The sequence below is a fragment of the Dermacentor variabilis genome, chromosome 2 (assembly GCF_050947875.1).
Source record: "Dermacentor variabilis isolate Ectoservices chromosome 2, ASM5094787v1, whole genome shotgun sequence".
In the NCBI taxonomy this organism is placed as follows: domain Eukaryota; kingdom Metazoa; phylum Arthropoda; class Arachnida; order Ixodida; family Ixodidae; genus Dermacentor; species Dermacentor variabilis.
In genome coordinates this window covers 204,199,207-204,213,156 of record NC_134569.1, presented here as the reverse complement: position 1 = coordinate 204,213,156, position 13,950 = coordinate 204,199,207, and the positions used below count along the sequence as shown (strand labels likewise).

Sequence of the window (13,950 nt, the reverse complement as noted above, 5' to 3'; positions counted from 1 at the left end):
GTTTGTAAAAGGCTTGGTTGTTTTCTTCAGTCTCTTTCTGGTGCCGTTCCGCGTTGTATGCATTTCTCACGTGTTCTTATTAAAGCTTCATTTGAAAAACAGCGCTTGTGGGTCTTGTCTTTTCGTGGTCGCGTCGCGTTCATTCCTTTTTCACTTCATTTCATTTATTTACCTTAAAGACCCCACTAGGGGGTATTACATATGGTGTGGGTGTACATCAAAAATAAAACACTCAAATTTGTGACAACAGGTACTAAGTCACATTGGCAGAAAAAGATGATGGACAGGTGAGAACGACGATATTGCGAGGAAGGCTGTTCCAGTCTTTGGCTGCACGAGGAAAAAAAGATGCTGAAAAGTTAACAGTTCTCATAGGTGTACGGGAAACTTGCAGTTGGTGACCAGTGCGAGGAGATATGTATGCGGGCGGTGTTATGTAAGGGACACTGTTAGGTGATGAATGGTAAAGCTTATAGAATAGACAAAGTGTTGCTATGCGTTGGCGGAGGGATAAAGCTTGCAGCCCAGATTCCGCTTTGAGGGTGGTAACAATGACTTCGTAAGAATAAGATGAGTGAACGAATCTGGCAGCACGATTTTGTACCGATTCAAGGTCATCTACGAGGCATGCTTGATGTGGGGACCATATGGTTGACGCATACTCTAGTTTTGAACAGATAAGTGACTTATAGGCTAGTAATTTAACGTCTTGGGGAGCGTTACGAAGGTGACGCTTCAGAAAACCGAGAGTTCTATTTGCCGATGATATGATCTTTGTAGTACGTGCATGCCATGAGAGATCAACGGACAAAGTAACGCCTAAGTATTTGAACGATGTTACTGCTTGTATAGGTTCGTTAGCAATTATGCACGGGAATGTAACGGGGTGCTTTTGGCGAGTAATGGAAATAAGTTTACATTTAGTCGGACTAAGGGTCCTTAGCCAGCGGTCGCACCATTCCTGGACACGGTCTAGATCATGCTGAAGTTTTGCTGCGTCGCAGTGGTCAGAAACCGATCGGTAAATTACACAGTCGTCAGCGAACATTCGGATTTGGCAAGATAAATGTTGAGGCAAGTCGTTAATATATATTAGAAATAGGAGAGGACCGAGAACAGAACCTTGGGGTACACCAGATGTTACAGGAACATGGTCAGAGGTATGATTATTAACAAGGACGTGTTGGGACCGGTTAGACAAGAATTCCTTGATCCAAATAAGAATGTTGTGGTCCAGGCTTAACTGGCTTAGCTTTAAAGGTAATCGTTGATGCGGCACTTTATCAAACGCTTTTGAGTAATCTAAGAAAATGGCATCAGTTAGTATGTTGGTGTCGAGGTTAACATGCAAGTCATGAATGAAAATGGCCAGTTGGGTCTCGCATGAGAAGCCCTTTCGAAAGCCATGCTGAGATGGATGAAAAAAGTTATTTTTATCGAGAAATGCCATGATATTAGAATAAATGACATGCTCCATGATTTTGCACGGGACGCTTGTTAATGATATGGGACGGTAATTTAGTGGGGAATCTTTTTTACCAGGTTTGTAGACAGGAACAACCTTCCCCATTTTCCAATCAGTTGGAAAAGGACCTACAGAGAGTGAACGAGAAAACAAAATACAAAGATACGCAGTAATGGTATGTCTAGTGTTCTTTAACAGCTTGGAATTGATTTCGTCAACGCCTGTCGATGAAGAAAGCTTAATGTTATCTAACAAAGATAAAATTCCATCATTAGTTATTGTGATAGCAGGCATAGTAGACGGAGTTCTAGCCGGTGTCGTAGGCAGAGATGTGCTGGGTTCTTTTGTGAAAACTGTGCTAAAAGCAATGTTAAAGGCGTTAGCGCATTCGAGGTCCCCGACAGTTTATCCCAATTCGTTGGTCACAGTGATAGCGCGCGATTCGATAGGGTTGATGACCTTCCAAAATTTTCTCGGGTTATCATTTAACAATTTTGTCAAATCATTGTTGAAAAATTTGAACTTAGCCTTTCTCACAGCAATCAGGTAAGCATTCTCGGCAGTATAGTACCGCTGCCACGCATTAGACGAGGCTCTCACCTTAGCAGCACGAAAAAAGCGCTTTTTTCTGCCTTCTAATGTTTTTAGTGTCTTAGTGAACCGTGTCTTTTGGTGGTTTTCACGGAAAGTAATTTTAGGAATGAATTTGTTGGCCAAGTTCTGTATGTTGTATTTGAATACCTCCCAGATCTCCTGGAGAGGCATGCTGTGAAATTGGGCTTCAAAGAAATAGAAAAAATTCTAAGCTCGTTGTTAATTGCGTCATAGTTACTTTTTCATATAGAAGGATTGTTTCCTTACGTTTTTCTTACGTTTTCTTACGTTCAAGGCAGAACAAAAACTCGACGTGGATAACTTTGTGATCACTAATTTCTTGAAGGTAAGTTATATGTGATAAGCTCTCAGGGTTCGCAGTTAGTATAAGATCCAAGATACTAGCACTGACGCCAGCAACACGCGTTGGTTCCCTTACTAACTGAGTGAGATTGGTATTCAAACATACTTCTATAAAATCCTTTAATTCTCTGTGGTTCGCACCTGAGGGAGCTAGTGTCTGCTAGTCGATATCGGGATAATTAAAATCTCCGAATAGTAATATATGTGAATTTGGATGTGCAGTACCGAGATCACTCAGAATATTGTTCAGCTCACTTGAAAAGTTAAGTGAAGTATGCGGCGCCCTGTAGCAAACAACAAGCAAGACGGATTGCGCCGATGAACGAAACATTAACCATAACATTTCTAGATCAGAGACGATGTCTCATGGTGTACACGATAAATTAGGGCCCACAGCAATCAAGACACCGCCCCCTCGAGTGCATCTGCGGTCATTTCTGAAAACTTGGAAACCTGCCAAGTCAGCAAGTACTTCTGTATCAGTGACATCAGGGGTAAGCCACGTTTCGGTTAGTATAAGTATGCTGCTGTTTGAAGAAATCATGATGTTAGACACGAGTTCACGCTTAGGTAGGAAACTGCGAATATTTGTCAATATGACAGATAATGAAAGATTATTTCTTGGCATGGTTTGGGGGCGGGTAATCACATTTTTCCTGGCGGACGATTACTATAACACTTCTCTTACAGTTTCAGATACGCTATCAAACACGTAACGCTTCGGTCCGATGTGCAGGGTTTCGTAGCTCAGATTAAATGGGGCAGATTGCTTTCTGGCAAATGCAACGAGCTGGCTGCGAGCTATTCGAACTGCACGAGAAAAATCTTCGCCAATACTATAATTGGTACATTTTAGTTTCCGGGCACTAGACAGGACAGTTTCTTTTAATTTGAAAAATGTGAATTTTGTTATTATTGGACGGGGTTTGTCGTTCAAATGACGTCCGAGACGATGGGCGCGCTCTATCTCTTTTGTGTCGATGTGTATATCTAAACGCTCGCGGCAATCTTTAATGATGAGTTGTTCTGATTGTGCGTACAATTCAGGTGTAGTTTCTGGGAGTCCTTAGAATACCAAGTTGTCGCGTTCGGTTTTCGGCATCATCAAAACGTGCTTCTAGTTCTGAAATTAAGCGAGTGGCTTTAGTTGCTTCGGCGCGGAGAACTTCTGTGTCTGTTTTAAGTGTTACAAGGCTTTCGTAATGGCTCTCAAGTTCGGCCATACGTTTGCCTAGGTCAGATACATTTCTGTCTGTCGCTAATAACTGAGATTTTAGATCTTCAGAAGTAAGCTTGGACTGGCCAGTAGATATCTTCTTTAGCTCTGCGAGGATAGCTGCAGTATCTGGACCGGGGTTACGTTCTATATCACCGGAAAGTAGGAGTAACAGCGAAAAAAACGACATGAAAATAATCAGCAAGAACAGCGTTAAGGCACTGCTACTAATCTACTTGATCTGAGCTGCTACTTGATCTACTAGTCTTCCCGCCTCTTCTCACTTAACTCTGCCGTTTGCATATTGGTCTGCAGGTGACCATCCTAATGTATAAAAGTTTCGTTATATGCGCTTGCCTGGCTGAAGGGAATTATAGTGCGCCTAAATATGCTCACTCGTCTGCCTCTTGTGCACTTACATTGCCAACTTTTCCGCCGCAGCGCTTAGACTTAAAATACCTAGCCATAGCCGAGCAGTGCCCTACTGCCAGATAGTGTCCTTGCACAGCATAATGTTGACGCAAAAGCATGAAATTGCTAATTGAGTGAAAAAGCCGGCGACGTCTGCAGAAGCGAAAGAAAAGGCACCTAACTTCCCATGTCGGTGGCATACGGCGTTGGCACCGCAGGCTGCTTGCTGGCTCGGCCGCACTTACCGCTATGGAGTCTGGCGGCGGCCGCAACCTCGGCAGTACCGAAGCGCGGCCGTACACGCCAATACACCGCAGACCAAGTAAGGGAGCGGAAGAACGCAGCAAAACGAGCGAAGAGGCGGGCAGGGAAAGCCACCATTGTCGACAACTCTCCCAAAACACAGCGGCTGGTTTGATTATTAACGAAAACATTGCTCGCAGCTGAAAACTCGAAGGATCGCTCAGCAGCGTTCAATTGGACTATAATGCTTTCACGTTCACAAATCATCAGTGGTTGTCCTCAGATTTTTGAGTGCAGCTCTTAGGTGCCCGTTCCTGCGGTGAACGGCGGTGTAACCGAGCGAACGAGCACAGCGAAAGGTGAGAGTGAACGCGGAGCAGGAGATGAAAGACGCGACCGCGAACGGCGGAAACCAATGAGACTGGCCCATTCAGTGACGTGTGCGCCGCAGGAAGCTGTTGTCACGCGGGTCCGCCCAACTTCTCGACGCGTACTGGCCTTAGCCGGACCACTCGTTTCGTACTCTTGTCTCCTCGCGTCAGCTCTCGCTCGCTCTTGTTTCAGGTGTCATGGTTTTTGATTATTATTATTATTATTGTTATCATTATTATTATTATTATTATTATTATTATTATTATTATTATTATTATTATTATTATTATTATTATTATTATTATTATTATTATGAACACTAGGTCTTGTTATAGCACTGTCGCAGTTATTTGCCTTCGCTGCCGACGTAATCGCGCTGACCTTCTGTTTCTTTTCAAATTCCTTCACGGGCTACTCACCTGCACCGAACTCCTCAACTGTATTATGTTCCGCATTCCGTGCAAGATCATCAGAGAACGTAGACCTTTTCATGTTCCTGCCGGTCATCACCAATACTCAGTCTATAAAAATTTGACGCATTGTTCAACTGCCTTTCTCCTCCTTTTTTCTTTTTTGTTTACCTTGCGTTTTGTTGTATGTGCACTCTTCGTAATTGTTCTTTTTATTCATTGTTTTCTTTCTCGTAATATGCCTTGTTCTCAGGGCTTTGCTTATATTTTCCTTCTTCCTTTTCTTTTGCTTGCATTCTCCTGTAGATTTTTGTTTTTGATTTCTTGTTTTTGTCTTTAATGTATGCGTGCGCCAGCACTCAGACCCTAGGATTGTTCTTGCGCCAGAGAGGACAAAACAGTCACGTTTATCAAATCATATATATTGATTGGCTCATCAAAATAACAACAGAAATTCACATAACTGCGCTTCCACAGCATGTTAATATCCATCGACATCTTTTAGTGCAACAATAGCGTGTGGTAGTTTATTCCCCACTTCAATCACATTGCGATAGGAAGAGTAATGAAGTGTGTGACTGCGAGATCTGTATGGTTGAAAATTTTAATCGGTGTCTGTTTCGTGGATTATTTTTTTCCTGGAGAATGTACAGCAAGTCATGGATAGTATACTGCCAAGTGCAAACTAGCGCCACACCTTGATCGAAGTAAAGTCAGGCACTAGCTCGAATAGTTTGTTTAAAAAAAAAATAGTGAATGAAACCGCTACAGAACCAGGACGGAGGGAGACGACAACACACGGCCGTTTCCCTCCATCCTGTGGCTGTAGCGGTTGCATTCACTATGTCTCACCAACTAGCCTACAACATTACCTAGCTAAATTATGTTTCAGCAATTTATGCAATGTGGTGCCGCGGAGTTGCTTGACAAACACCTAAACTTATATATTTTTTTCAGCAACTTCGCCTACGCTGACCACGCATTTACAGAATTGTAGCTGAAAAATCACCGAGGAGAGAATCGCAGGGACTATTTCAGCACATATAAATGGCAGGGCTGGGCTCCGCTCAGCGGACTTCAGGAAGGAACTGTTTGCGTCTTCTTCTGCACCGTTACCGTGCCCAGAGCAGACCGTCGAGTGCCAGGACCACACCACGTGCCCCGCCGGCAATAGCTGCTGCCACACGCCCGAGTACCCGGTGGGAACGTACTCCTGCTGCCCGTACGAGTACGGCCAGGTGTGCTGCGCCGATGGCAGCTGCTGCGCCGCCGGCTACCGCTGCGAGCCGCGCTGGGGCATCTGCATGCCCACGCTCCAGCAGGCAAAGCGTCCACCACGCAGCGGTACCTGCGCATCCAGCCGGCTGCGTCCCGTTCCCGCCCGGAGGGGGCCCCGGGCGAAGTTGCCAGGCACGATGAGCACATCCGACGGTGAGTACGTGTATACGTCAGAAAGTGTCTGCACGTGGGACGCTGGTATCGCGCACATTACTGCCGGCGGACACAAAGCGTCGGATTTTGGCACCGCCAATGAAAGCGACAGATCTCTTTAGCTGCTTCGGCCACTTCGGGTAACTGGACGGTCTCACAGAATAAACAGCGGCACATGCATACCCAGCGACCCAAGTTGTCTAGCCGCCTGGGTACAAAGCAAGGGCCGGCAGGCTGGCTTGCCGAGCAGACAACGTGGGTCACTGGATATGTGCCAGAAGAGATAGATTAGCATATGCTGTATCGGTACGTGCCCATTCTTGGCCGTTCCCCCAGAGTGGATCTGTCAAGGTGACGCGAAGGGTATGCAGCCGTAAACATATGTCAAAGCAACAGCGCCCCATCCGGAACACGCAGCTCCGCGTTGAGCGAGGCCACTTGATGAATAATCATTGCAACGGAGTTGCAGCCAGGATATTAGGGATAGGGTGGGTTACTCCCGAGTTGCTCCGGGTTGTTACTGTGTCGTGATATCATTACGGCATTGTGGTTCACCACTTCGTGTCTGCTGATGTTCCCAAAATGCTTTGTGATTCACGCATGAAATGGGAATATGCAGCAGATAACACAAGAAAGCTATCGCTGACTTTGACAATCATTTCTGGTGGTTCGTGCGACAATTTTTACTTGTGCTTTCAATAGGTTATCTCAAGCTACATATATGTTGGGAGCACTGTTCATAACTGCCCTCGTCTTCATCTGTACATATGTCATCATCTTAGGCGCGTCGTCTTTCGTTCTCTGGAATGTGCTGTGGAAGGTGGTTGTTCGTCTTGGGATATGACGGAGGTCGCCTGTGGTATGCGGCGACCCGGGCGGAGCTCCAGTGACAAACATCGAGAGGTCGGGGGACAGGCTTCCCACCGCCACCACTTCTGAAGTAGCCGTTTCTACCACCTTTTAAAGAGCGGAAGACGATAGTGATGAACAGTGATCAATATATATATATATATATATATATATATATATATATATATATATATATATATATATTGTAGTGGGTAATATGCATGTGGCACTGTAGTTGTAGTGGGTAATATGCATGTGGTACTGTGCGGACTGCCACCGCTGCGGCGCGAGACACGAGCGCGGGTTGTTGATGCGAAGCGCTAGGACTCGTGATCTAGAGCTACCTGCGATCCCTCGAACGAGCTACAATAAACCCCATTTCATTTGGTGGAGCTGCGGGGTAACCTCGAAAACTGGAACTCCGAAGCCGGACGCTACCGACTGCTGCGACCATGCCTGACGAAACCACCCAGGAAGATGCACCACAGCCTCCGACGGTCATCGTTTCCGGTGCATTGCGCCAGCGTGATCCTGCCATCTTTAGCGGCACCGATGATCATGACGTGGAGGATTGGTTGTCATCTTACGAAAGGGTGAGCCAGCATAACAAGTGGGACGACGTCACGAAATTGCACAATGTGCTGTTTTACTTAACCGGCGTCGCGAACCTCTGGTTCCGAAACCACGAACACGATTTCACAACATGGAGCAGATTCAAGACAAGTTTCACAGAAGTGTTCGGGCGCCCCGCTGTGCGCAAGCTTCGCGCAGAACAACGCTTACGGGGGCGCGCGCAACATCACGGTGAAACGTTCACAAGTTACATCGAAGATGTCATTGACCTGTGTAAGCGCGTGAATCCGTCAATGGCGGAACAGGACAAGATAAAACACATTATGAAAGGCATTGATGAGGACGCATTTCAAATGTTGCTAGCGAAGGATCCGCGTACCGTGGCCGAAGTTATCAACTTGTGCCAAAGTTTTGACGAGCTACGGAAACAACGCATCTTAGCTCGGCGCCCACCGCCTACGGAAGATTCGTTAGCAGCATTGGTTATTGGCGACAACCACACAACTTTGCTGACGCAAATAAAAGAATTTGTGCGCGAGGAGGTCGCGCGACAGCTCTCGATTTTGCCGACCACGGAGAAGCCTTCTCAATATTTGGCTCCAGCGATCCGACAGGTAATTCAAGAGCAAGTGACCGAAGCTCTTCCACCTCCGTGTCAGCCGGCTCTCGTGGCCGCGCCTCTGACGTATGCTGAAGCCGCTGCACGGGCGCCTCGTCTGCCGGGATTCTCGCCTCCGCCTTCAGCGCCTCTCCAGCCGGTGTTCTCTCATCCGCCCTCGCCTCGCCAGCAGGTCGCTCCCTTTTTCAGCGCACAGCAGCAAGGCACAAATCCTTGGCGCACTCCTGACAACCGCCCAATATGCTATGCCTGCGGTACATTGGGACATGTAGCGCGCTTCTGCCGCCAGCGCTTGCCGGCCTTCGTGGGCACCGCGCGACCACCCAGCTCCGGCTTCCGACCATACCGTATGCCTCAGCGACCACCACCGGAAGTCTACGCTGCTGATGACATACCAGCACCGCAGTCACAGCTCTACAATACTCGTCGCTCGCCTTCCCCTCGTCGGCGCTCACTCTCACCCATGCGTCGTAGGCCCAGTGCCAGTACTACTGAGGCGAAAAACTGATTTCCGCAGTTCCTGAGGCACGAACTGCGTTATCGTCGGAACATCAAAGTCCTCGTTTTTCCCCTGCTAACGTTATTGAAGTGTCTGTTGATGGCATCAAATGTCTTGCGCTCGTCGATACAGGTGCTGCTGTATCTGTGATTAGTGAGAAACTTTGCCGTGCATTACGGAAAGTGACCATGATGCCTTCGGTATTATTGCTTAGAACAGCCAGTGCACAACAAGTTCAGCCAGTCGCTATGTGCACTGCCAGGGTGTTGATTCGAGACATTTTGTATTCGATTGATTTCTTTGTGCTAACTTGTTGCTCCCACGATGTGATTCTTGGTTGGGATTTTCTGTCGCGCCATCACGCCGTCATTGACTGTGCACGTGCTGAGGTTCAGTTCTCCGTTCTGTGCGATTTGCCATCTCACGACTTTCAAGTTCATGATGTTACCAGGATCTGTGTAGCTTCCGATACTGACCTTCCCCCTCACAGCGCGGTATTTGTCCCTCTTTCATGCGCATCGCTTGCCGAAGCGACGGTCATGTTTTCACCCGCTGCCGTCTTCATTCGCCGCCTACCTATATTGTTGCCTTTCGCCCTCCTCACAATTCACCATGGGGCTGCAGCAATACTGATTTCTAACCCAAATTCGTACACTTTGGCTTTGCACTGTGGCGAGACTATTGGTACCATCCAGACTGTGGACGCTGACGTTATTGTGCATTTCGCTGTTCCCGACGACGTGGATACTGCCAACGTAACAGCACTGGCACCCCATGTGCCATCTAACCGAGTACCACAGGATGTTTTTTGTCGCTCTATTGCCGATGACCTCGAGCCGACACAACGTGAGCGGCTTATTACTCTTTTAAATGATTTTCACGCCTCTTTTGACTGCAACCAAGCATCATTAGGCCGCACCAGTACCGTCTCTCACCACATTGATACGGGACACCACGCACCATTACGCCAGCGTCCGCACCGCGTGTCATCCACCGAGCGTCGTGTCATCGCCGAGCAAGTTGAAGACATGCTTGAACGTGGTGTTATCAAGCCATCCTGCAGCCCTTGGTCATCTCCTGTAGTACTCATTAAGAAAAAAGATGGCTCGATTCGTTTCTGTGTGGACTATCGTCGCCTCAACAAGATTACACGAAAAGATGTCTATCCTCTACCGCGCATAGATGACGCCCTGGATTGTCTTCATGGTGCCGAATTCTTTTCTTCTTTGGACTTGCGATCGGGCTATTGGCAAGTGCCAGTGGCTGATTCCGACCGCTCGAAGACAGCTTTTATTACGCCTGATGGCCTGTCTGAGTTTACAGTAATGCCATTCGGCCTCTGCAATGCACCCGCGACATTCGAAAGGATGATGGACAATCTTCTACGAGGCCTCAAATGGAAGACGTGTTTGTGTTATTTAGACGACGTGGTAGTTTTCTCCCCTGATTTCACCACTCACCTCTCTCGTCTACGCGAAGTCCTTACTTGCCTTACCACCGCCGGCCTTCAACTTAACTTGAAAAAGTGCCGCTTCGGAGCCCGCCAGCTGACCATACTTGGCCATGTCGTGTCCAAAGACGGCGTCCTTCCCGACCCTGACAAACTTCGTGCTGTCGCAGAATTTCCGCGGCCGACTACAGTGAAAGAGCTCCGCAGTTTCGTCGGTCTTTGCTCTTATTTTCGCCGCTTTGTGCGCAATTTTGCCTGCATCATCGCTCCCCTGACGAAGCTCCTGGCTGGCTCTGGTGACCTTCGCGACTGGACTCCGGCATGTGACCAAGCCTTCACCACTTTGCGCCGTCGGCTTACCTCACCGCCTGTTCTACGCCACTACGACCCGAGTGCACCGACTGAAGTTCATACCGACGCCAGCGGCGTTGGTCTTGGGGCCGTCCTTGCACAACGGAAGCCTGGCTTTCCAGAATATGTGGTTGCATATGCGAGTCGTGCTCTCACGAAGGCAGAATCCAATTATTCTGTCACGGAAAAAGAATGTTTAGCTATAGTTTGGGCCTTAAACAAATTTCGCCCTTACTTGTATGGCCGTCCGTTCGACGTTGTGACAGACCACCACGCGCTCTGCCGGCTTGCGTCACTGAAAGACCCGTCGGGGCGTCTTGGACGTTGGGCTCTTCGGATCCAAGAATTTGACATTCGCGTCATTTATCGATCCGGGCGCCAACATTCTGATGCAGATGCGCTCTCCCGTGCGCCAATGCGCTCCGACGAAAGGCCACCTTCACCCATTGAGTGCCCGGTTGCTACGCTTTCCGTTAGTGACATGCCGTCTGAACAGAGAAAAGATCCGTGGATTGTGTCTCTTATTGACATTCTTAGCAGTTCTTCAACGTCTACATGCCCTCGAGCCATTCGTCGCCAAGCCACCCACTTCGTGCTACGGGACGCCATCTTGTACCGCCGAAACTATCAGCCCGACGGTCGCAAATGGCTGCTAGTCATCCCTCGCCATTTGCGTTCCGACGTATGCACGTATTTCCATGCAGACCCACAACAAGCTCATGCTGGCGTCCTGAAAACCTACGAGCGGCTCCGCCAGCGGTACTACCGGCGCGGCATGTATTCTTATGTCCGCAAATACATTCGGTCATGTGCTGCCTGTCAGCGACGCAAGACATCTTCTCATACGACAGGCCCTCTGCAACCTTTACCTTGTCCTGCACGTCCTTTTGATCGGGTTGGCATCGACCTTTATGGGCCTCTTCCATGCAGTGCTACCGGCAATCGTTGGATAATTGTCGCAGTAGACCACCTGACAAGATATGCTGAAACTGCTGCACTTGCTTCGGCTGCTGCTCGCGACGTCGCCGCATTCATCTTACGGCATTTCGTCTTACGGCACGGCGCACCGCGAGAACTGCTCAGTGACCGAGGCCGTGTCTTCTTGTCCGAAGTTATTAATGAGCTCCTCGCCGCGTGCCGCACTATTCACCGCACCACTACGGCGTATCACCCACAAACTAACGGTCTAACGGAACGATTCAACCGCACCCTTGGGGACATGCTCACCATGTATGTTGCGTCGGATCATTCCAATTGGGACGATGTCCTCCCTTTTGTGACGTACGCATACAATACCGCCGTTCAGGCTACCACAGGCTTCTCACCATTTTTCCTTCTTTATGGCCGTGAACCATCCACTACCCTCGACACCGTACTACCATATCACCCGGATGCCTCTGAATTCACCCCTCTTTCCGAAGTTGCTCGCCATGCTGAAGAGTGCCGCCAACTTGCTCGCTCGTTCACGTCGGATACCCAAGGAATCCCCAAAGATCGCCACGACAACGATCAGCCCACACAGTCCTTCGCCGTGGACTCTCACGTCTGGCTTCGGCTGCCCTTCCAAGCTCCAGGCCTTAGCCCAAAGCTTGCTCCGAAATATCAAGGTCCGTACCGGATCGTCGCGTGTACTTCGCACGTGAATTATGTGGTCGAACCGGTGACGCCATCTTCGGACAAACGCCGCCGTGGCCGCGAGACTGTTCACGTCAGCCGCCTGAAGCCGTACCACGACCCCCTTATCGTATCATCGCCTTAGGTCGCCAGGATGGCTCCTCTTCGCCCCGGGGGAAGTTGTAGTGGGTAATATGCATGTGGCACTGTGCGGACTGCCACCGCTGCGGCGCGAGACACGAGCGCGGGTTGTTGATGCGAAGCGCTAGGACTCGTGATCTAGAGCTACTTGCGATCCCTCGAACAAGCTACAATAAACCCCATTTCATTATATATATATATATATATATATATAGACTGTATAAAGCAAACAGACAATGAAGCTAAGGGAAAGATAGGTGGAATTAGCTATGGTTGAAATTGAAATGTAGAAAATCATGAAGGAGGGGGGGGGGGGGGGAGAACGAAAGTGGGTGAATATAAGTACATATAGCTGCCAGCTGCGCGATTGTCCACTCGAGGCACTTTGCGTGTGTTCACGGGCTTCTTTCATGCTACACTTATGTAGCACGTATTGAGCAACAGAAAGCTATATCGGGAGTTTTTCTTATTGCTCTACAATTTCGTCATTGACACTTTTCATCTCATTCTAATATTTGAGAAGTTAATTAATTAATTAATTAATTAGGAATACTTATGTAATTACGCAGTATGCAAAAAATGTGAGTCTCAAAGCGACGGCAAACGACTTTACCTTGTTTCTGTCTATGTGTCATTTGCATATTTTTAAATCGTGGTGCATGGTAGTTGGGACACCCTGTGTATTATAGGGGTATTACTCGAGTTCGCGCTTGCGGCCATGGCTTTTCCCTGGGTCGCACGATGTCAGCGGAGCGGCAGTCGCTAGCTAACACTTTCGAAGCAGCCCTAACAGTCAGATCTGGAACTGCGAGCCCTAACCCGTGGTTCGCAGTGAGTTGCGGCCACGGCGGGTTCAGGCCACGGGGACAGGGCGTGTATTTAACTTGAGGCATTTATTCACGTTAGTTTCGTATAGGAAAAATGTCCGCAACAGACAAACAAAAAAGGCATTTGCACAGCGGCAGAGCGTTTCGCACGGGTAAGGCAAAAAGCGGAAAAGGGGGGAAAGACAAAATGCTGATAATGGCTAGTAGAAAACAGTATAAACAGTAGTAGAAAGACAAGTAGAAGCGATACGGCCCACCTGAACAAGCTTGACGCCATCAAATGTTGAGGAAGCACTAGGGTATCGCAGACATGAACAGTTGGAAAGGTGCGAAAGGGTGAACTGGAACATGTTTAATTGTTTGAAATCTTTTTTCTTCATATCAGCCGAAACGTCGTTGAAGGTAGGGTTCCTGCGTTATTGTAGGCAAATTCAGAATATTTCACATTGAATGTGTGGGACGAACAAACTAGGCAAAAAGTAAAACCGGAAAACCGTTCCTTTCTTCTCGACTATCCCCTAT

The 13,950-nt window shown here is 48.2% G+C and overlaps 1 protein-coding gene across 1 annotated transcript in view; it reads left to right on the top strand.

The window, feature by feature from the left end:
* LOC142573050 (progranulin-like) overlaps positions 1 to 13,950 on the top strand; it is an 87,053-nt gene that overhangs the window by 50,450 nt on the left and 22,653 nt on the right. The window contains exon 4 of the mRNA XM_075682553.1: positions 6,200 to 6,505. Coding sequence (XP_075538668.1) covers positions 6,200 to 6,505 — 306 coding nt within the window. The remainder of the gene's footprint in view (positions 1 to 6,199; positions 6,506 to 13,950) is intronic.